Raw genomic sequence first — 23,960 nt, 5'->3', positions numbered from 1 at the left:
CGAGGTGAGCCATGGTGGGGTGGAGGGGGGCCGGCAGGGGGGGGCTCCGGAGAAAAGCGTCAGGGGGCCGGGCCGAGAGGCGCCCCTGGGGCACCCCGGGAGGCGTGGGCATAGCCTTACGGACCACGGGGGAATAGGTGACGTGGGGGCGTAGCGTGGCGGGGGTCTGGGGGAGCTGTCGCCGGCCCCGGCGAGGCGTGCTGGTCCCCGACGTGGAGGGGACGGGACTTCCACTCACTGCCCTACACGAAAAGTGAAAAAGGCAAATAAAAAGAACGAACCACAAATTCAACGACATAAGAGAAGAGGATGAGATAGAGAGAGAGAAGAGAGAGAAGGAAAGCAAGATAACAAAATACAACAAGAGCCACAGTATGGAAGCAAATGAGTGACAGAAGTATTTGAATTTGATCAGACACCGAATTTATAGCATTGAAAATAATTACTTTGAAAACATGTATCTGAATTGAATTTATAGCATTGAAAATAATTACTTTGAAAACATGTATCTGAATTTTTTCAGACACCAAATTTATAGCATTGAAAATAATTACTTTGAAAACATGTATCTGATTTTTGAATTTTATCAGACACCGAATTTATAGCATTGAAAATAATTACTTTGAAAACATGTATCTGAATTTTTTCAGACACCGAATTTATAGCATTGAAAATAATTACTTTGAAAACATGTATCTGAATTTTTTCAGACACCGAATTTATAGCATTGAAAATAATTACTTTGAAAACATGTATCTGAATTTTTTCAGACACCGAATTTATAGCATTGAAAATAATTACTTTGAAAACATGTATCTGAATTTTTTCAGACACCGAATTTATAGCATTGAAAATAATTACTTTGAAAAATGTATCTGAATTTTTTCAGACACCGAATTTATAGCATTGAAAATAATTACTTTGAAAATCATGTATCTGATTTTTTTTGCTCCGAATTTACCTATGTGAAATAAAAATTCAATGTAAAAAATTCGAATGTATAATCAAATTCAATGTAAAAAAATTCGATGCATAATTGTGGTGTATAAAATTCGATGTAAAAAACCATCATCCGGGCTACCCAGACAGGATAAGCAATCGAGCCTGGATGCAATCGAATTGACTTCTGGCCTATCACTGCACGGCTTTGTCAGTCATGTGATCACACCAACTCGGGAGAAAGATGGCGGTATATATACATACGTTGGGGAGAGAATATACATACGGTGGGGAGGAGACTGTACATTAGGAGGGGGTGGGTGGGAGAGAAATATACATACGGTGGGGAGAGAATATATACATACGGTGGGGAGGAGACTGTACATTAGGAGGGGGTGGGAGAAAATATATACATACGGTGGGGAGGAGACTGTACATTAGGAGGGGGTGGGTGGGAGAGAAATATACATACGGTGGGGAGAGAATATATACATACGGTGGGGAGGAGACTGTATATTAGGAGGGGGTGGGAGAGAAATATACATATGGTGGGGAGCAGTGGCGTCGTTAGCCCTGGGCTTCCGGGGCTTTAGCCCCGGATGTTTTTCTCCTAGCCCCGGACCAAAAAAAAAAAAAAAATTACATTTTTTTTTCCTTTTTTTTTTTTTTCCTTTTTTTTTTTTTTTTTTATGTCAGCATCCCCATTGTCTGTGCTGAATGTTTGTTAGTGTTTGGTATTTTTTGTTGGTTTTTAGTACTTTTAAACATTTTTAGTAAGTAGTTTTCATTTGATCCTATAATTCTTTCATTCACCGATTTGTGGACTTTTTTTTTAGTGTCCTGAAAGGCGCCTTATAAATCAAATGCATTATTATTATTATTATTATTATTATTATTATTATTATTATTATTATTATTATTATTATTATTATTATTATTATTATTATTATTATTATTATTATTATTATTATTATTATTATTATTATTATTATTATTATTATTATTATTATTATTATCATCCAGGAGGGAAAAGACACTTTGGATAGTAGGGACTGCATCTCTGCCTGTCCTGACCAGGAAACACTTTGCAACTGTGATCTCCTCTGGCAATAGTTGGATATTGTAATGTGTGGCGAGGGGTTGCAGCAATTCCACTGAGAGAAACTGGTCTGAGGCTGGATAACATGCCTGTATGCCTCTCATAAGTTGTTATCCAACTCATGAGAACCTGCTCTCAAGCTCTTGCAGCATTCTGTCGACGACTGGATAGAACAGTCTCTGTCTCAGCTGATCTCCTGAGCTGAGGTCTGAGCTTGTGCCACAACTGACTCAACTACATACTCGTCCATCCTTTTTTGCTTCCTCCTTTGGCTGGTAGTATGTTCCTCAATCCAAAGGCCATTACATATGGCCTTTGTCCTGTCATACATGTCCACTGCCATCTCTGAGGTGCGATAACCTTTGAGTGTGTCCTGCACTGTGCTTTTAAATAGTACAGATATTGAAGATGTGCACTTTAACGCAGCAGCACCTGGAGCCATCCATACCCATGTCCAGTGTCCTATAATAAGCTTTAATCGAACCTCGGATAGTCCGGTTGGTTTGGGGTGGTGTGAAAGCTCATTCACTCTTGCAAGTGAACCCTGCTGCGGTTCATTTGAGATGTGAATGCAAAGCGGACCAAAGGCAGGAAAAGACCCAAAAATCGAATCTTTTTTTTATGAGAAGACTGAAACATGTGTATATAATGAAACACACAATTGGTTTTTTTCGATTGCCTAAGCATGATTTTGAAAACGGGGCCCGGTGTTTCAAAACACACAATTAGCACAACCACACACACAATTATCAGAACACCTCAGATCCTTTGCTAAATTAAACACTTGTCAAAACCATACACTAATTTTGTTACCATATGAAACACACGTTACATAATGACTTAATTCTGTTTGAACCAGTTACACACACTGCTGTGCTTAACCTAAAACACATTTAGCAATTCTACTTCTCAGTGATTAGAGTACTGTAAGTGAAGTACGCAGAGAATGTGCAAATATACAATAAATTCACCAAACACTACACAAGACCAATGCTGTAGACTGATGAAAATATAATTTATTTATCTACATATACCCAAATCAATGATGAAGACTGATGAAAGAAATAACATTTTCTCTCCATATACCCAAATCAATGATGCAGACTGATGAAAATATAAATGTTCTCTCCATATAACCAAATCAGTCAACATTTCAACATGGAGAATCACAACAATACATGTCCCAGTTTTCATGCTACTATGTGCATAACACTGTAAGCTCATCAAATATCAGACAAACATAAAATACTGTATCCAGTACAGGTTAAAATTACAGTAACACATTTTTTTTTTGAAAAAATTTAAACAGAAAATACTAGACATTATCTCTTTGCCTAGCTGGATCTGGCAAGATCATTTTTTGTTGTGATTCTCCATGTTGACATGTTGACTGATTTGGGAAAATGGGAGAAAATTTATATTTTCATCAGTCTGCATCATTGGTTGTCTTGTGTATAGTGTTTGGTGAATGTATTGTATATTTTCACGTTCTCTGTGTACAGTACTTCACTCTCCTTCCATTTTGGTTGAAGACAGGTGAACTCACCTGCTGCATTTTTAGTGCTTAAACCTGATTGTGTATCTACAATTAAGCAATGGTGTGTTTGTGCATCTGATGGCTGTGTTTAACCAATTGGCTCATATGTGTGGTAATTTGACATTCTGTGTCTAATGTAATGCAAGTGTGTTTAGTGTTTTGCAAATCACTATGTGTATTGTTTTGCAAAAAGTGAGGCTGACATTGTAGGGGTGCAAATCTGGGCCTATATTTTGCTCCTTGAGTGTAAGGTTTTGATAATTGTGTAATACTTTTGATTTGAGTGTTTATGCAATTGAAGAAAACTGTTTATTTATTTTGTACATAGGCTGTGCATGTGTTTGTTTATTTGCTTATGTGTATGATTCTTAACTGTGTTTTTATTTTGTTATTGGTGTATATGTGTATGTATGTACAGTATATGTATATATATTATATATATTATATATATATATATATATACTGTACATATATATATATATATATATATATATATATATATATATATATATATATATATATATATATATATATATATATATATATATATATATACATATATATACATATATATATATATATATATATATATATATATATATATATATATATATATATATATATATATATATATATATATATATATATATATATATATATATATATATATATATATATATATATATATATATATATATATGTGTATATATGTATATTTGTACTCCTGTTGGGGCTTCTTGGACCAGATCAATGTTTTATCTGGCTAAATAAATAAATAAATAAGAAACTGATGATTTGGTCCTGTTAACTTTGAATTTTCTATGGGGACTGCCCAGATCCCTCTCATGGACCTGGACCTCACTTTGAGAACCTCTAATGATTCTAGTTATTCAGTATTCATCTCTAATTACTCTAAAATTGCGTATTTCTGTGGTTAAAAAAAAAAAAAAAAAAAAAAGGGGGGGGGGGGGGAGTGACCCCCCCTCCACCCCCCTGGGCTGAAGCCCCCAATGTTTTCTAACCCTAAAAACGCCCCTGGTGGGGAGAGAATATATACATACGGTGGGGAGGAGACTGTACATTAGGAGGGGGTGGGAGAGAATATATACATACGGTGGGGAGGAGACTGTACATTACGAGGGGGTGGGAGAGAAATATACATATGGTGGGGAGAGAATATATACATATGGTGGGGAGAGAATATATACATACGGTGGGGAGGAGACTGTACATTAGGAGGGGGTGGGTGGGTGGGAGAGAAATATACATATGGTGGGGAGAGAATATATACATACGGTGGGGAGAAGACTGTACATTAGGAGGGGGTGGGAGAGAAATATACATATGGTGGGGAGAGAATATATACATATGGTGGGGAGAGAATAGATACATACGGTGGGGAGGAGACTGTCTATTATATGTATATTTCTCTCCCACCCACCCCCTCCTAATGTACAGTCTCCTCCCCACTGTATGTATATATTCTCTCCCCATCATATGTATATATTCTCTCCCCACTGTTCTCTTGGTGTAAAAAGTTTAAGACCAGGGTGAGGCTAGGCTATGGATGAACCTAGAGAGAGAGCGAGAATACGTTAGTAGATAGTCTAAGGCCAGTGATTCTCAATATTATTTTGCATATCTAGGACCTCTAATTTAGTCCATGTCATGCACATCTACATAATATACTGTAGCATTACAAACCATTTGACAGCCAGGTCCAGCACCTCTCCGTTCTTGTCTTCTAGGAGCCATCGCAGCATGGCCAAGACCTTCCTCATCCAGCATACTGTCCTTCTGAAGGTCTGAAGTCATTAGTGGCCATGAACCTAGAGAGAGCGAGAATATGTTAGTAGATAGTCTAAGGCCAGTGATTCTCAATATTATTTTGCATATCTAGGACCTCTAATTTAGTCCATGTCATGCACATCTACATAATATACTGTAGCATTACAAACCATTTGACAGCCAGGTCCAGCACCTCTCCGTTCTTGTCTTCTAGGAGCCATCGCAGCATGGCCAAGACCTTCCTCATCCAGCATACTGTCCTTCTGAAGGTCTGAAGTCATTAGTGGCCATGAACCTAGAGAGAGAGCGAGAATACGTTAGTAGATAGTCTAAGGCCAGTGATTCTCAATATTATTTTGCATATCTAGGACCTCTAATTTAGTCCATGTCATGCACATCTACATAATATACTGTAGCATTACAAACCATTTGACAGCCAGGTCCAGCACCTCTCCGTTCTTGTCTTCTAGGAGCCATCGCAGCATGGCCAAGACCTTCCTCATCCAGCATACTGTCCTTCTGAAGGTCTGAAGTCATTAGTGGCCATGAACCTAGAGAGAGAGCGAGAATACGTTAGTAGATAGTCTAAGGCCAGTGATTCTCAATATTATTTTGCATATCTAGGACCTCTAATTTAGTCCATGTTATGCACATCTACATAATATACTGTAGCATTACAAACCATTTGACAGCCAGGTACAGCACCTCTCCGTTCTTGTCTTCTAGGAGCCATCGCAGCATGGCCAAGACCTTCCTCATCCAGCATACTGTCCTTCTGAAGGTCTGAAGTCATTAGTGGCCATGAACCTAGAGAGAGAGCGAGAATACGTTAGTAGATAGTCTAAGGCCAGTGATTCTCAATATTATTTTGCATATCTAGGACCTCTAATTTAGTCCATGTCATGCACATCTACATAATATACTGTAGCATTACAAACCATTTGACAGCCAGGTCCAGCACCTCTCCGTTCTTGTCTTCTAGGAGCCATCGCAGCATGGCCAAGACCTTCCTCATCCAGCATACTGTCCTTCTGAAGGTCTGAAGTCATTAGTGGCCATGAACCTAGAGAGAGCGAGAATATGTTAGTAGATAGTCTAAGGCCAGTGATTCTCAATATTATTTTGCATATCTAGGACCTCTAATTTAGTCCATGTCATGCACATCTACATAATATACTGTAGCATTACAAACCATTTGACAGCCAGGTCCAGCACCTCTCCGTTCTTGTCTTCTAGGAGCCATCGCAGCATGGCCAAGACCTTCCTCATCCAGCATACTGTCCTTCTGAAGGTCTGAAGTCATTAGTGGCCATGAACCTAGAGAGAGAGCGAGAATACGTTAGTAGATAGTCTAAGGCCAGTGATTCTCAATATTATTTTGCATATCTAGGACCTCTAATTTAGTCCATGTCATGCACATCTACATAATATACTGTAGCATTACAAACCATTTGACAGCCAGGTCCAGCACCTCTCCGTTCTTGTCTTCTAGGAGCCATCGCAGCATGGCCAAGACCTTCCTCATCCAGCATACTGTCCTTCTGAAGGTCTGAAGTCATTAGTGGCCATGAACCTAGAGAGAGAGCGAGAATACGTTAGTAGATAGTCTAAGGCCAGTGATTCTCAATATTATTTTGCATATCTAGGACCTCTAATTTAGTCCATGTCATGCACATCTACATAATATACAGTAGCATCCATCAACACAGGATGACCCTTTCCAGCTGTTGAAATGAAAGTCCCAGATTGAAAAGTATATATATACACAGTCACACACACAATAAAACATTGTATACATCACTTACAAGCATGACCACTTGAAGATCTTGAAGACTTGGTAGATCTTGACCGTCTTGGGAGAGAGAGAGAGAAGGCATTACAGGATGACTCTTTGAAAATGATTAGATTAAAAAGTATATATTATATATACAGTCACACACACAATAAAAAAAATGTATACATCACTTACGACCACTTGAAGTAGTTGTTCTTGAGCCGTCTTCTGCGTTCATCTCATTGATGAGATCCAGCACTGTAACAGTATATTTGCAACAATGAAATTATATATTTTATTACAACTCTATCAGCTGAGTAACAATATTCATCAAAGTGTTGCGTGTTACAGTGTAGGTTAGTTTATTAGTGCATGACAGTAGGGTTAGCATACTTTTCACACTATAAGCCCCACCTGAATGATAGCCAGTTAGCAGCTCCGGGTACAGTATGTACCCCAACGTTAGCTCTCATAACGTTAGCAGCTCCTGGTACAGTATAGGTACCAAAAGTTATCTCTCATAGTCATAACGTTAGCAGCTCCGGGTACAGTATGTACCCCAACGTTAGCTCTCATAACGTTAGCCAGTTAGCAGCTCCTGGTACAGTAGGTACCAAAAGTTAGCTCTCATAGTCATAACGTTAGCAGCTCCGGGTACAGTATATGTACCCCAACGTTAGCTCTCATAACGTTAGCCAGTTAGCAGCTCCTGGTACAGTAGGAACCAAAAGTTAGCTGTCATAGTCATAACGTTAGCAGCTCCGGGTACAGTATACAACGTTAGCTAGTCATACCGTTAGCCAGTTAGCAGCTCCGGTATTTTACAGATCCCGCCAGTTTAATAATATCGAGCTAATAACGTTACAGTAGTCACTGAAAACACAGACTAAACAGCACTCATTTATATCAGCTTATAAATAATAAAAGATATGTGTTGCACAATTACCTGAGGAGAAGATGCAATTCCGTTGCTCACGACGTGGTGCAGGCTCTGTCTGTAGCGCGGTTCAATTCAAATTTCAAACCGGGATCCCCCACAATGCAACGCATCAGTGTTGCCAGATTTGAGAGTCAGCCTTAATCTGACAAACCTTTGATAATAATGGGCGGTTCGGATATTGTTAATCCGATCTGGCAACCATGCTATCCTTGTTTCTCCGCACAGACTGACCACGGTTTTGATTGATTGATTGAAAACTTTGTTAACAGATTGCAGAATGGGTACAATATAGTACAGCTCAATACATACAATTGTTAAGGGCATGCAGACCAGAGAAAGACGTTCGTCTTGTTTACATCAGGGACCCCCATTTTCAATTCATCATAACATGACATGTGACATACAGATAGACACTTCTATACATTTATGACATACCAGATTTGCAAATACAGTAGGCATACTGTTTGTGATACAAAAAGAGTCTAGAAAAGAGAGTATATATTTGACGTAGAACCGTACATTATAGGTGGGGGGGGGGGTAGGAGGGGTGGGGGGGCACACTGTACAACTGCACAAGCACAACTGTACATTGGAATATTGACAAAACCATGTTTGGTACTTTACTGTACATTGGAGGGGGTTGGGTTAGGACATTTACAGGGGCCAGTTTCGAATTGCAGTCTCCCGTAGGTGTTCTTTGAGAGTGCTTTGAAAGTGGGTAGTGAACACATTCCTTTACATCTTTGGGTAGGGCGTTCCACATTGATGTGGCATAATTGCGAAACGTGTTCCTGTTTGAGCCGAATCTGGGTTTAACATGATTTGTGGAGCTCCCTCTATGGTGTTGTGGTCGTGGTATTCACTGACCTTTGGGAAGTATTTTGATATGTACACATATATGGGTACCTTGATCGTGTATAGTGTATCTTGTAGACAGGCCCATTGCAAGTTGCTGCACTCTGTCGTCTACTCTAAGCCGTTGTCACGTGGGCAGGGGCGAGGTGGGTTCTAGGAGTAAGGTCAAGCATGTAGTCTGACTAGTTTGTTTTGAGATGAATTGTGTAGCAGGGTCAAGTCAAGTCAAGTCAAGTCAAGAGTTTTAATTGTCACGGCATACAAGTATACAATGAAATGCGGGTGGTCTTGCCCGCAACGATGTGCAATACATGGTACAACATATAATAGAATCCAATAAAAAAACAACATTGTGCAATAAACAGGTAACAGGTAACATATTTGTGACATCTCGGTATCTGTACATATTATTTACAGGGCATATAGGACACGGTCAAAGAACACCAGATCCAGGCGTACAACTAGAACCACCAGAACAGTGAATACGAGCAAAGTAACACGACTAACTGGTAACGACAGATACAGATTACAAAACATACAATTAAAATCTAAAAATCTCTAGAAAATCTAGTCAATTTACAAACCAATGAGCTTCTAGATACAGTGGAAAGGATATGCAGCCAGTATGAGCTTCTAGACAGACAGTAGAAGAGATATGCAGCCAGTATGAGCTTCTAGATAAGACAGTAGAAGAGATATGCAGCCAGTATGAGCTTCTAGATACAGTAGAACAGATATGCAGCCAGTATGATCTTCTATATAGAGACAGTAGAACAGATATGCAGCCAGTATGATCTTCTAGAGACAGTAGAACAGATATGCAGCCAGTATGAGCTTCTAGATACAGTAGAACAGATATGCAGCCAGTGTGAGCTTCTAGATAAGACAGTAGAAGAGATATGCAGCCAGTATGAGCTTCTAGATAAGACAGTAGAAGAGATATGCAGCCAGTATGAGCTTCTAGATAAGACAGTAGAACAGATATGCAGCCAGTATGATCTTCTAGAGACAGTAGAACAGATATGCAGCCAGTATGAGCTTCTAGATACAGTAGAACAGATATGCAGCCAGTATGATCTTCTAGAGACAGTAGAACAGATATGCAGCCAGTATGAGCTTCTAGATATACAGTAGAACAGATATGCAGCCAGTATGAGCTTCTATAAGACAGTAGAAGAGATATGCAGCCAGATGAGCTTCTAGATAAGACAGTAGAAGAGATATGCAGCCAGTATGAGCTTCTAGATAAGACAGTAGAAGAGATATGCAGCCAGATGAGCTTCTAGATAAGACAGTAGAAGAGATATGCAGCCAGTATGAGCTTCTAGATAAGACAGTAGAAGAGATATGCAGCCAGTATGAGCTTCTAGATAAGACAGTAGAACAGATATGCAGCCAGTATGAGCTTGTTGCATACTCATGTTAAACAGTTGGCATTAGTACAGAATTGAACTAAAACTGTCTCATAGGAACGGATTCTGGAATGGCATTTTGAATAAATGACTAAATGACATAAATGAAAGCTCTCATCGACTCCGACAGATTGCTAGTCATTCATAATGGCATCGAAAGAATGTCCAAATGACCTGTGTTGTGTTAGCTTGTGTTAGCTTGGGGAGCTGCAGTCTGTGTTGTGTTAGCTTGTGTTAGCTTGGGGAGCTGCAGTCTGTGTTGTGTTAGCTTGTGTTAGCTTGGGGAGCTGCAGTCTGTGTTGTGTTAGCTTGTGTTAGCTTGGGGAGCTGCAGTCTGTGTTGTGTTAGCTTGTGTTAGCTTGGGGAGCTGCAGTCTGTGTTGTGTTAGCTTGTGTTAGCTTGGGGAGCTGCAGTCCATGTTGTGTTAGCTTGTGTTAGCTTGGGGAGCTGCAGTCTGTGTTGTGTTAGCTTGTGTTAGCTTGGGGAGCTGCAGTCCATGTTGTGTTAGCTTGTGTTAGCTTGGGGAGCTGCAGTCTGTGTTGTGTTAGCTTGTGTTAGCTTGGGGAGCTGCGGTCCATGTTGTGTTAGCTTGTGTTAGCTTGGGGAGCTGCAGTCTGTGTTGTGTTAGATTGGGGAGCTGCAGTCTGTGTTGTGTTAGCTTGGGGAGCTGCGGTCCATGTTGTGTTAGCTTGGGGAGCTGCTAACTATAGAGGCCATAACCACAGTATTACATATACTCTTGTTAGCTTTATGAGGCTACATCAACACGCTCCTATGAGTGCAGCATGTTAGCTTTATGAGGCTACATCAACATCCTATGAGTGCAGCTATAATGTTAGCTTTATGAGGCTACATCAACATGCAGGCTCCTATGAGTGCAGCTAATGTTATGAGGCTCTGCCCCCCCTCCACTCCTCTAACACCCACCTCGCTCTGCCCCCCCCCCCCCCTCCACTCCTCTAACATTTTATTTATAAATTTTATTATTATTATTTATTTGTTGCCATTAAAATAATTCTCCACTTGCACAACCTGAATATAGGGACTTCCGGCTGACTTCCGGTTGCCAATAGCACTTCCTGTCCCATCCAAATACATTGGTTTTAGCTACTTTTCTCCCCTTATTTAAACAACTTTGTCGTCACAGAGAGGCAATGAAACGTTTGTATTATTATAGTATAGAATGTATTTAATAAGCAAACGTTTGTCAGCAGGGTTTTTGGGCTGTATTTCATGTAAAAACGTTTACTGTTAGTTTCCTTGCTCAGCCAGCATTAGCTAACAGAAGCTAGTGGTTAAACAGGCCGGATTAGCTTTGAGCTAACTATCTTTCCCGACCCATGTATTCATTCCATTCTAAACATAACGTTAGTTTACAAAACATGACCTGTCTATATAACGTTGAGGAACAAATTATAAGTGTGTGGGTGTGTGTTTTGGTGAACATTGGACTGCAAACAGAAAATGCATCACAGTTAGACAGTAGCTACTGTTAGCTGTCCTTCCGGATTAGCTTTGAGCTAACTATCTTTCCCGACCCATGTATTCATTCCATTCTAAACATAACGTTAGTTTACAAAACATGACCTGTCTATATAACGTTGAGGAACAAATTATAAGTGTGTGGGTGTGTGTTTTGGTGAACATTGGACTGCAAACAGAAAATGCATCACAGTTAGACAGTAGCTACTGTTAGCTGTCCTTCCGGATTAGCTTTGAGCTAACTATTTTTCCCGACCCATGTATTCATTCCATTCTAAACATAACGTTAGTTTACAAAACATGACCTGTCTATATAACGTTGAGGAACAAATTATAAGTGTGTGGGTGTGTGTTTTGGTGAACATTGGACTGCAAACAGAAAATGCATCACAGTTAGACAGTAGCTACTGTTAGCTGTCCTTCCGGATTAGCTTTGAGCTAACTATCTTTCCCGACTCATGTATTCATTCCATTCTAAACATAACGTTAGTTTACAAAACATGACCCGTCTATATAACGTTGAGGAACAAATTATATAGACGGGTAATGTTTTGAACAACTAACGTTACGTTTAGAATGGAATGCATCGGCAAAGATCCGTTAGCTCAAAGCTATTCCGGCCAGTTTATCAACTTCCTGTCATTTAGAAATATGATTTTATAGTGAAAATCATTACCAAAACGTCCGGAAAAACCTAACGGGAGCAGTATAGACGGTCATACAAATGTACAAATGCTATAAGGTGGCAAGAAATGCACTATAAACAATACTTTATGCATCGGCAAAGATCCTTAGCTCAAAGCTATGCTGGCTAACAAGAGGCTAGCGCACGAAACGACGCCGCAAACCATTGCCGAGCCAGAGCCGGTTTATCTTTGGCGAGCCCGAGTCGGCTCTGCCCCGGCAACCATTGCCGTGCCAGAGCCGGTTTATCTTTGGCGAGCCCGAGTCGGCTCTGGCACGGCAAGCCGAGCCGGGCCAGAGCCGGTTTATCTTTGGCGAGCCCGAGTCGGCTCTGCTTCGGCAACCATTGTCGTGCCAGAGCCGGTTTATCTTTGGCGAGCCCGAGTCGGCTCTGGCACGGCAAGCCGAGCCGGGCCAGAGCCGGTTAATCTTTGGCGAGCCCGAGTCGGCTCTGCCCCGGCAACCATTGCCGTGCCAGAGCCGGTTTATCTTTGGCGAGCCCGAGTCGGCTCCGCCCCGGCAACCATTGCCGGGCCAGAGCCGGTTTATCTTTGGCGAGCCCGAGTCGGCTCCGCCCCGGCAACCATTGCCGGGCCAGAGCCGGTTTATCTTTGGCGAGCGCGAGTCGGCTCTGCCCCGGCAACCATTGCCGGGCCAGAGCCGGTTTATCTTTGGCGAGCGCGAGTCGGCTCTGCCCCGGCAACCATTACCGCGCCAGATCCGGCTCATCGTTGGCGTGCCGTGCCGGACATATGCCGAGTGTGCCGACCGGTAGCCGGAATTGGGCCGAGTATGCTGGCCACCTGGGTACTGATCGTTTTTGATTAAAAAGAAATTAAATTTTATTTTATATAATTTTTATTTTTATTTTTTTTAATAAAATATATATATTATATAATTAGACTTGTACTTGTATTATCTGCGAGACATCACCACCACGCAACAAGTCAAAATGCTCGCTATCTGCAAACAGCTCCACTGTCTGTGTGTACCCTAGTAGCCCAGCTCCAAAAAGGATTCTCCGGCGCTGCAGCGGGACCCTATTGGTAACGTTATGCTTTGGTCATTTCACATTCAGCAAGCCCTCAGCTCGAATACGCATTAAATCAATGTTATAAGACATTGATATCAAGAGCTATCTGTAGCTACTGCTAGCCGGCTAGATGACGTTAAGACAGAACTTTAGTTCAATGGGACATTTCGTTTTGAACAGTAAACTAACGTCAGCTAACGCAAGCTAACGCAAGCTACCGGAGGTATGAACATGGACTACTAGATTTTCTGGATCATTTGTTGATATCAGGAGCTATCGGTAGCTAGCCGGCTAAATACCGTTAGACAATGCCTACTAAACGTGAATAGTTGACTGGGTAATTTTGTTTAAACAGTAACGATAGCTAGGTAGCTAACGTTAGCGCAGGTCGAATGCACTACAGAGTCGAGCAGAGGAGCCGCACCTCTTTGTTTACAAACTCTACACGGGGGCGGGCGGGGCTAGGGAGGAGGAGCAGTTTGCAGGTCCTGTGCGTCTGAGACAAGCGAGTGAGATATCCACTTGATCAGTTTCCGCGATCGGCGAATATGACTCATTATCGGAATTCCCCGATCGCATATTTATACTGATTATCGGCCGATAACGATCGGTGGCCGATCGATCGGGGCATCCCTAATTATCTGTCTGTTAATGTCTGTCCGCTAATGTCGCACCGAAAACGACCAAATTTCTCGATCATCGCAAATCCGCCCCTCAATTAAGGGGCGCATTATCCCACGGGACAATGCATTGGGAACTTGTGTCCCACGTGAATATTATTGCGTGGATCGGAATACGGGTGCACGCGTGGGAGCTTGCACAAAATCACCTATATTTTTCCACTGTCACGTTTGGATATCCCAACTGCGCTCAGACTGGGATATGAGATGCCAAATGTGTTTATTTAGTTTATTCCGTATTGTATTTTGTTTATTTCGTCATTGCATTTGTTTGTCATCCACAAATAAATAATTTTGAGCAGACCTGTCCATAGTGCTGAATCTTTATACCGAATTTAAGCACTGTGCCAGTGAAGATATTTTCTAATTTACGAATATTTTGAGTGAGAAAGTTGTATTTAATGTTTAGTTAAGATAATAGAAGGATTGCAGTTCAAAGTGATTTATATAATGAATACATAATAAAACAAGCAGCAAGAGCAATGCAAGTTGCAGCATGAAGTAAATCAAAATCTCGTTTAAAAATCAATCATCAATCAATAACGCTGACAACATTGGGAAAGCCGACAACGTTAAATAACAATATTTAAATAATAAATACGATTGCATGGTATCTCTGGGTGGCTGATGCCCCTTTATAGATGCATGGCTTAGGGCTTTGCGCTTAGTTACCACTATGTCTGTGAAGACGGTAGGTGCGTAGCAATTTGCACCGAGCATTTTTGGACGAGGCTCATTTGCATAGAAAGGGGAACATGTTCCGCCCATATTACCTCATTTAAATACGCGCTAATTGCACCGGACGCAATGCTGAATGAATGCAGTTACCACCTCATTTAACCCACTGCGCCTCCTCTGTGGATAGCAAACTGTGTTTCAGCGCTCTTTGCACCGGCTTTGCGTCGGAAAAAAGCCATGCAAACCGTTTGTGGATTCTGCCCTGAGTCTGACATGGACAGCGAACAGGTCTATTGTAACGCTACTTTACCCAGGGGGGCAAAAGGAACATAATCCTGGTCAGAACAACGGGGCAGACTACAATATATTTTCATCTGTTAGCCATGCTAGCGATCTAAACAATCCATCCATGCCAAAGCTGGATATGTAAAAGGTGAAAGACTCTCACTCACAGCCGCGCTGATTTGGCAACATGACATCCAGCCGTTTTCGTTTGAAACAGCTTTTTAGTCAGGGGGGTGTCATGGTTTCTCCATAGAGCCCTGTTATACTGTTAGTCAGGGGGGTGTCATGGTTTCTCCATAGAGCTCCATTATACTTTTTAGTCAGGGGGGTGTCATGGTTTCTCCATAGAGCTCCATTATACTTTTTAGTCAGGCGAGTGTCATGGTTTCTCCATAGAGCTCCATTATACTTTTTAGTCAGGGGGATGTCATGGTTTCTCCATAGAGCTCCATTATACTTTTTAGTCAGGGGGGTGTCATGGTTTCTCCATAGAGCTCCATTATACTTTTTAGTCAGGGGGGTGTCATGGTTTCTCCATAGAGCTCCATTATACTTTTTAGTCAGGGGGGTGTCATGGTTTCTCCATAGAGCCCTGCCGTACTTCTTTAGCGCAGCAGCTCGCACAGGTAGGGGACAGCTTAGTCACGTGACTCAGTTGGTGTTGCTGATTGGCTGGAACACGGTTTTGATTGAGTGATTGAAAACTTTATTAACAGATTGCAGAATGGGTACAGTACAGTACAGCTCAAAACAAACAACTGATAAGAGGATGCAGACCAGAGAAATACTTTCGTCTTGTTTACACCAGGGTCCCCCATTTTCAATTCATCAAGACATTTATGACATACAAATATACAGTACTGTGTAAGAAAAAGTTTCTAATTGCAGCCTCCCGTAGGTGCTCTTTGAGAGCGGTTTTGAAGGTGGGTAGGATTCACATTCCTTCACGGCTGTGGGTAGGGCGTTCCACATTATTGTGGCATAATTGCGAAACGTGTTTAATCCCTTGTTTGAGCCGAATCTGGGTTTAACATGATTTGTGGAACTCCCTCTGGTGTGGTTGTGGAATTCACTGACCTTTGGGAAGTATTTCGACATGTACATTGGTACCTTAGTCGTATAGTGTATCTTGTAGACCAGGCCCATTGCAAGTTGCTGTACTCTGTCGTCTACTCTAAGCCATCCTAGGTTGTAAAAGTGGGCAGGGGTGAGGTTGGTTCTAGGAGTAAGGCCAAGCAGTAGTCTGACCAGTTTGTTTTGAGATGTTTGTAATCTTGTTTTTAGGGCCTTTGAGGTGCTTTGGTACCATGAGGTGCACGCATAGTCGTAGTACCCTTGTATGAGTGCTCCTGCCAGAGTCTTCAGGGTATTCTTGTTTACCAGAGAGGAGATCCGGTACAAGAATCTTGTTCGTTGGTTGACTTTTTGTATTACATTGGATGCCATTTTGTCACAGGAAAGATTTGCCTCTAGGATGGAACACAGGTAGGTAATTTCATCTTTCCTTGTGACAATATTGTCACCCACTGTAACTGAGAAGGCGTTGGCCTTGCTGAGTTTGCTATTTGATCCAAAGAGAATGGATTCTGTTTTACCCAGGTGTAATGATAGTTTGTTGTCAGCGAGTCAGTAGTAGTAGCCTCTCCAGTCTCCTTGCCCATCACTCCCCCCTGCTGTGTTCTCTTCATCTCTGTCTCCTCCTCTCACCGGCTCTTTTTCTTCTTGCCAGCCGGTAATGTAGTGTAAACCTGCAGCTAAATGTACAATTGCGGAGCTCCGTAAGCAGATGGCAGGATGAATTAATAACAGTCTTGATGGATGAGGGGGGAAAAAAGAGAGAGAGAAGAGAGAATGAGGCGAGAGAGAGTGATACAGAGAGAGAGAGAGAGAGATACAGAGAGAGAGACAGAGAGAGAGAGAGAGAGAGAGAGAGAGAGAGAGAGGGAGAGAGAGAGAGAGAGAGACAGATACAGAGACAGAGAGAGAGAGAGAGAGAGAGAGAGAGAGAGAGAGAGAGAGAGAGAGAGAGACAGAGAGATACAGACAGACAGACAGACAGACAGACAGACAGACAGACAGACAGACAGACAGACAGACAGACAGACAGACAGACAGACAGACAGACAGACAGACAGACAGGGATAGAGAGGGAGAGGGAGAGAGAGAGAGAGAGAGAGAGAGAGAGAGAGAGAGAGAGAGAGGGAGAGAGGGAGAGAGGGAGAGAGGGAGAGAGAGAGAGAGAGAGAGAGAGAGAGAGAGAGAGAGAGAGAGAGAGAGAGAGAGAGAGAGAGAGAGAGAGAGAGAGAGAGGGGGAGAGAGAGAAGAGAGAGAGAGAGAGAGAGAGAGAGAGAGAGAGATAGAGAGAGGGAGAGAGATAGATAGGGGGAGATAGAGACAGACAGACAGACAGACAGACAGACAGACAGACAGACAGACAGACAGACAGACAGACAGACAGACAGACAGACAGACAGACAGACAGACAGACAGAGAGACAGACAGACAGACAGGGATAGAGAGGGAGAGGGAGAGAGAGAGAGAGAGAGAGAGAGAGAGAGAGAGAGAGAGAGAGAGAGAGAGAGAGAGAGAGAGAGAGAGAGAGAATGAGAGAGATAGATAGGGGGAGATAGAGAGAGAGAGACAGACAGACAGACAGACAGACAGACAGGGATAGAGAGGGAGAGAGAGAGAGAGAGAGAGAGAGAGAGAGAGAGAGAGAGAGAGAGAGAGAGAGAGAGAGAGAGAGAGAGAATGAGAGAGATAGATAGGGGGAGATATAGAGAGAGAGACAGACAGACAGACAGACAGACAGACAGACAGACAGACAGACAGACAGACAGACAGACAGACAGACAGACAGACAGACAGACAGACAGACAGACAGACAGACAGACAGACAGACAGACAGACAGACAGACAGACAGACAGACAGACAGACAGACAGACAGACAGACAGACAGACAGACAGACAGACAGACAGACAGACAGACAGACAGACAGACAGACAGACAGACAGACAGACAGACAGACAGACAGACAGACAGACAGACAGACAGACAGACAGACAGACAGACAGATAAAGAAACTGTGTTGACAAGAACCCAGAATGGCCCAGAATGAATTTGAATGTCACCTCATCATTACTGGCACAGATTTGTGTAGCGTGTCTGACAGTCCTCTTCTTCAAACCCTTCATCTCCTTCCCGCCGCTTCTCTCTTGCTTTCAAGAAATTGTCTGTGTTGACAGGTAAACAAAAATAGAAATGGAAATATCTTTTTGGACAAAGAAAGAGTACTAAGCACTCTTCCGTTGAGCCAAGTGCTTAAAGTGCTTGAATTTATTTACAAAAAAAAGTCAAGGCCTGGAATTCCTTGAAAACAGCGAATTTTTTAACAAGGTGCTTAAAAAGTAATTGAAATTCAAATCAATCATTCCCATTGAATGTTTTGTTCATCCATGATCAAATTGTTCTGAATCAAGAAATCGTTTTTTTCTGTTCTGTTTTAATTAAATCTGAGTCGCTGTCTCGCTCGCTCCAACTGCTTTTCCTCATTTCTTCACATGTGATGCTCTAGCTGGCAAGCACGCTAATAAGATGCTTAAAATCTGTAGAGGTGGATGGCAATCAATAAGACACTGGAGAGAGTGGATCCATTTCAATTGACTATTCTTTGTTTAGGTTGTTCATAGCATTTCACACATCATGGCATGCAAGCCTCACTTCCTGTATTCATGCTTCTTCTTCATGCCTGTCTAGGCAGGTCACCTCTGTTGACACCAAGTGGTGCAAATAAGTAACTGCATGCTTCAGACACTGTGTAACAGTAGGACACAACAGTATCCTTCAAGTGACATCCTTGAAAATGAAAAATAGGAAAGTACACCTCTTAACTGGCGTCCCCAAAAGTTTACTTGAACTTGAGGACTGCATATTTCTTTGCAAACCAAAATACTATACTTTATTCTAATAGCACATGCATGAGCCTTGTCTCTTTTGAAAGATGACATTCTGAAGTTTCTGATACAAGAAAGAGAATTCACTAATAGTGAATAGTGCTAATGAAATAGAGTAACATAGGTCTGAACTTGAGTTGTAGAAAAACTTGTTACTCACGTTTTTCTGTAGTAGTTAGTAGTCCAGAAGTAGTATTTCAAAAAAAAATGGATACGCTAGTAAAACACCCTGGGTCCATAGCCTGAAGTCTTGTGTAGTATATGTTCAGATTTCATAAAAGTCCGTTCAGAAATGACTAATTAGGAGCAATTTTGGTAAAAGGTGAGGAGAAAAAAGGCTGCAGAAAACGGTTTCCTCATTGACTCCAATGCATTCCGTGGAAATGTTTCTTCCTTTTTGCGCTCGTGACTTTTCACCTAGAGCCCTGATTCGCTCATTCCCACATGGGGTATCGTTGGAAAGCCAGACTCATTGGTTACAACCCTGTCCAATAATCTTCGAGATCGCCAAATGATTGACGGAGGTAGAGCATCGGCAGTGGTGGGTGGTATTCGGGGAAAAAAATAGTCTGCCGTGTACTTCGGCGCACGCCTCACATATCGGCATGTAACTCAAGAACCGCTGAATGGATTTTGTCGCCTGAAGCGGCAATCGAAAGGCAACAAATTGGAATTTTATTAGATAAATATATGGTATTAAAAATTCACACCCGAGCTGCTAGAGGTCGGCAAAGTGGCGCGTCGCGCCGGTGAGCAAATCGTCCTCAAGAGGGCCCGCATACGGGCCGTTGCCAGTTAAGAGGTTTTAAGTCCTTGAATTACATTTTGTGTGGGAACCGTGGCTGAGTCGCTCTCTTAGGGAATTGCTTTTTAACAGCCGTGTGGGCACAGCTCTGCGCCAAGCGACGCGCGGCCAAGTCAGGCAGCCTCTCGACCTCTTGTTTTACCGAGGATATTAGCAAAATGTATGTGCCCGACATTCATTTAGTTTACTTCCACGAACAGATGAATTTTTACCCACTTCTAATCCAATGAGGTTACCCACTTCGCGCCAGAGGTTATATCCTTTGTCTGTGCCCAGAAAGCCTATCTTTATGCAGAGTTAAAGGAGCATGCCAACATTTTAGGAAATGTTGCTTTTTGGGCTTACCGTCTTCTCCAGAGAGAGACAAGAAGATACTGTATGTCTCCTCTCTGTGCATTCAGTAGAAAGCTATCTGGCTGCGTGTTAGCCTAGCTTAGCACAATGAATGGAAGCGGACAGTGCCGGTTAGCCTTCGGGAGAGGTGTTAGTTGGACAATGCCTAGGCTAACCGCCACTGTCCGCTTCCATTCATTGTGCTAAGCTAGGCTAACATGCAGCCGTATAGCTTTCTACTGAACGCACCGAGACGAAACTGGTATCTCTCTTATTGTCTCTTTTTTTTATACTAAATCTTCTCCTTTTCTGCTCCTGTTTAGGGTCAGGTCATGTTCCGGAATGGAGAACGGATGGGCACCATCAAATTCAACCAGTTTCAAGGTGAGCAGCCCACTACCTTTCTTACAGCGCCTGTGATGAAGAGCCAGTACAGTAGTAATCATCATGACGCCTGTGATGAAGAGCCAGTACAGTAGTAATCATCATGACGCCTGTGATGAAGAGCCGGTACAGTAGTAATCATCATGACGCCTGTGATGAAGAGCCGGTACAGTAGTAATCATCATGACGCCTGTGATGAAGAGCCGGTACAGTAGTAATCATCATGACGCCTGTGATGAAGAGCCGGTACAGTAGTAATCATCATGACGCCTGTGATGAAGAGCCGGTACAGTAGTAATCATCATGACGCCTGTGATGAAGAGCCGGTACAGTAGTAATCATCATGACGCCTGTGATGAAGAGCCGGTACAGTAGTAATCATCATGACGCCTGTGATGAAGAGCCGGTACAGTAGTAATCATCATGTGATGAAGAGCCGGTACAGTAGTAATCATCATGACGCCTGTGATGAAGAGCCGGTACAGTAGTAATCATCATGACGCCTGTGATGAAGAGCCAGTACAGTAGTAATCATCATGACGCCTGTGATGAAGAGCCAGTACAGTAGTAATCATCATGACGCCTGTGATGAAGAGCCGGTACAGTAGTAATCATCATGACGCCTGTGATGAAGAGCCGGTACAGTAGTAATCATCATGACGCCTGTAATGAAGAGCCGGTACAGTAGTAATCATCATGACGCCTGTGATGAAGAGCCGGTACAGTAGTAATCATCATGACGTCTGTGATGAAGAGGAGCCGGTACAGTAGTAATCATCATGACACCTGTGATGAAGAGCCAGTACAGTAGTAATCATCATGACACCTGTGATGAAGAGCCAGTACAGTAGTAATCATCATGACGCCTGTGATGAAGAGCCGGTACAGTAGTAATCATCATGACACCTGTGATGAAGAGCCAGTACAGTAGTAATCATCATGACGCCTGTGATGAAGAGCCGGTACAGTAGTAATCATCATGACACCTGTGATGAAGAGCCAGTACAGTAGTAATCATCATGACACCTGTGATGAAGAGCCGGTACAGTAGTAATCGTCATGACGCCTGTGATGAAGAGCCGGTACAGTAGTAATCATCATGACGCCTGTGATGAAGAGCCAGTACAGTAGTAATCATCATGACACCTGTGATGAAGAGCCAGTACAGTAGTAATCATCATGACGCCTGTGATGAAGAGCCAGTACAGTAGTAATCGTCATGACGCCTGTGATGAAGAGCCGGTACAGTAGTAATCGTCATGACGCCTGTGATGAAGAGCCAGTACAGTAGTAATCATCATGACACCTGTGATGAAGAGCCAGTACAGTAGTAATCATCATGACACCTGTGATGAAGAGCCAGTACAGTAGTAATCATCATGACGCCTGTGATGAAGAGCCAGTACAGTATAGTAATCATCATGACGCCTGTGATGAAGAGCCAGTACAGTAGTAATCATCATGACGCCTGTGATGAAGAGCCGGTACAGTAGTAATCATCATGACACCTGTGATGAAGAGCCAGTACAGTAGTAATCATCATGACGCCTGTGATGAAGAGCCGGTACAGTAGTAATCATCATGACACCTGTGATGAAGAGCCGGTACAGTAGTAATCATCATGTGATGAAGAGCCGGTACAGTAGTAATCATCATGTGATGAAGAGCCAGTACAGTAGTAATCATCATGACGCCTGTGATGAAGAGCCGGTACAGTAGTAATCATCATGACACCTGTGATGAAGTGCCAGTACAGTATAGTAATCATCATGACACCTGTGATGAAGAGCCGGTACAGTAGTAATCATCATGACACCTGTGATGAAGAGCCAGTACAGTAGTAATCGTCATGACGCCTGTGATGAAGAGCCGGTACAGTAGTAATCATCATGACACCTGTGATGAAGAGCCAGTACAGTAGTAATCATCATGACACCTGTGATGAAGAGCCGGTACAGTAGTAATCATCATGACGCCTGTGATGAAGAGCCGGTACAGTAGTAATCATCATGACACCTGTGATGAAGAGCCGGTACAGTAGTAATCATCATGACACCTGTGATGAAGCGCCAGTACAGTATAGTAATCATCATGACGCCTGTGATGAAGAGCCAGTACAGTAGTAATCATCATGACGCCTGTGATGAAGAGCCGGTACAGTAGTAATCATCATGACGCCTGTGATGAAGAGCCGGTACAGTAGTAATCATCATGACGCCTGTGATGAAGAGCCGGTACAGTAGTAATCATCATGTGATGAAGAGCCAGTACAGTAGTAATCATCATGACGCCTGTGATGAAGAGCCAGTACAGTAGTAATCATCATGACGCCTGTGATGAAGAGCCAGTACAGTAGTAATCATCATGACGCCTGTGATGAAGAGCCGGTACAGTAGTAATCATCATGACACCTGTGATGAAGAGCCGGTACAGTAGTAATCATCATGTGATGAAGAGCCAGTACAGTATAGTAATCGTCATGACGCCTGTGATGAAGAGCCAGTACAGTAGTAATCATCATGACGCCTGTGATGAAGAGCCAGTACAGTAGTAATCATCATGACGCCTGTGATGAAGAGCCGGTACAGTAGTAATCATCATGACGTCTGTGATGAAGAGCCGGTACAGTAGTAATCATCATGACGCCTGTGATGAAGAGCCGGTACAGTAGTAATCATCATGACGCCTGTGATGAAGAGCCAGTACAGTAGTAATCATCATGACGTCTGTGATGAAGAGCCGGTACAGTAGTAATCATCATGACGCCTGTGATGAAGAGCCAGTACAGTAGTAATCATCATGACGCCTGTGATGAAGAGCCGGTACAGTAGTAATCATCATGACGCCTGTGATGAAGAGCCAGTACAGTAGTAATCATCATGACGCCTGTGATGAAGAGCCGGTACAGTAGTAATCATCATGATGCCTGTGATGAAGAGGAGCCGGTACAGTAGTAATCATCATGTGATGAAGAGCCAGTACAGTAGTAATCATCATGACACATGTGATGAAGAGCCGGTACAGTAGTAATCATCATGACGCCTGTGATGAAGAGCCGGTACAGTATAGTAATCATCATGACGCCTGTGATGAAGAGCCAGTACAGTATAGTAATCATCATGACGCCTGTGATGAAGAGCCGGTACAGTAGTAATCATCATGACGCCTGTGATGAAGAGCCAGTACAGTAGTAATCATCATGACGCCTGTGATGAAGAGCCGGTACAGTAGTAATCATCATGACGCCTGTGATGAAGAGCCGGTACAGTAGTAATCATCATGACGCCTGTGATGAAG

General features: G+C 42.5%; 1 protein-coding gene across 1 annotated transcript in view; it reads left to right on the top strand.

The window, feature by feature from the left end:
* LOC311247891 (gamma-aminobutyric acid type B receptor subunit 2-like) overlaps window positions 1-23,960 on the top strand; it is a gene marked incomplete at both ends in the record, with an annotated part of 70,145 nt that overhangs the window by 5,649 nt on the left and 40,536 nt on the right. Inside the window, one exon of the mRNA XM_084338868.1 lies at window positions 20,603-20,663. Coding sequence (XP_084194994.1) covers window positions 20,603-20,663 — 61 coding nt within the window. The remainder of the gene's footprint in view (window positions 1-20,602; window positions 20,664-23,960) is intronic.

Source organism: Notolepis coatsorum (assembly GCF_963971535.1).
Source record: "Notolepis coatsorum genome assembly, contig: SCAFFOLD_830, whole genome shotgun sequence".
NCBI classification, from domain to species: Eukaryota; Metazoa; Chordata; class Actinopteri; order Aulopiformes; family Paralepididae; genus Notolepis; species Notolepis coatsorum.
The sequence above is the reverse complement of the archived record's forward strand: the minus strand, read 5'-3'. Positions and strand labels throughout refer to the sequence as shown.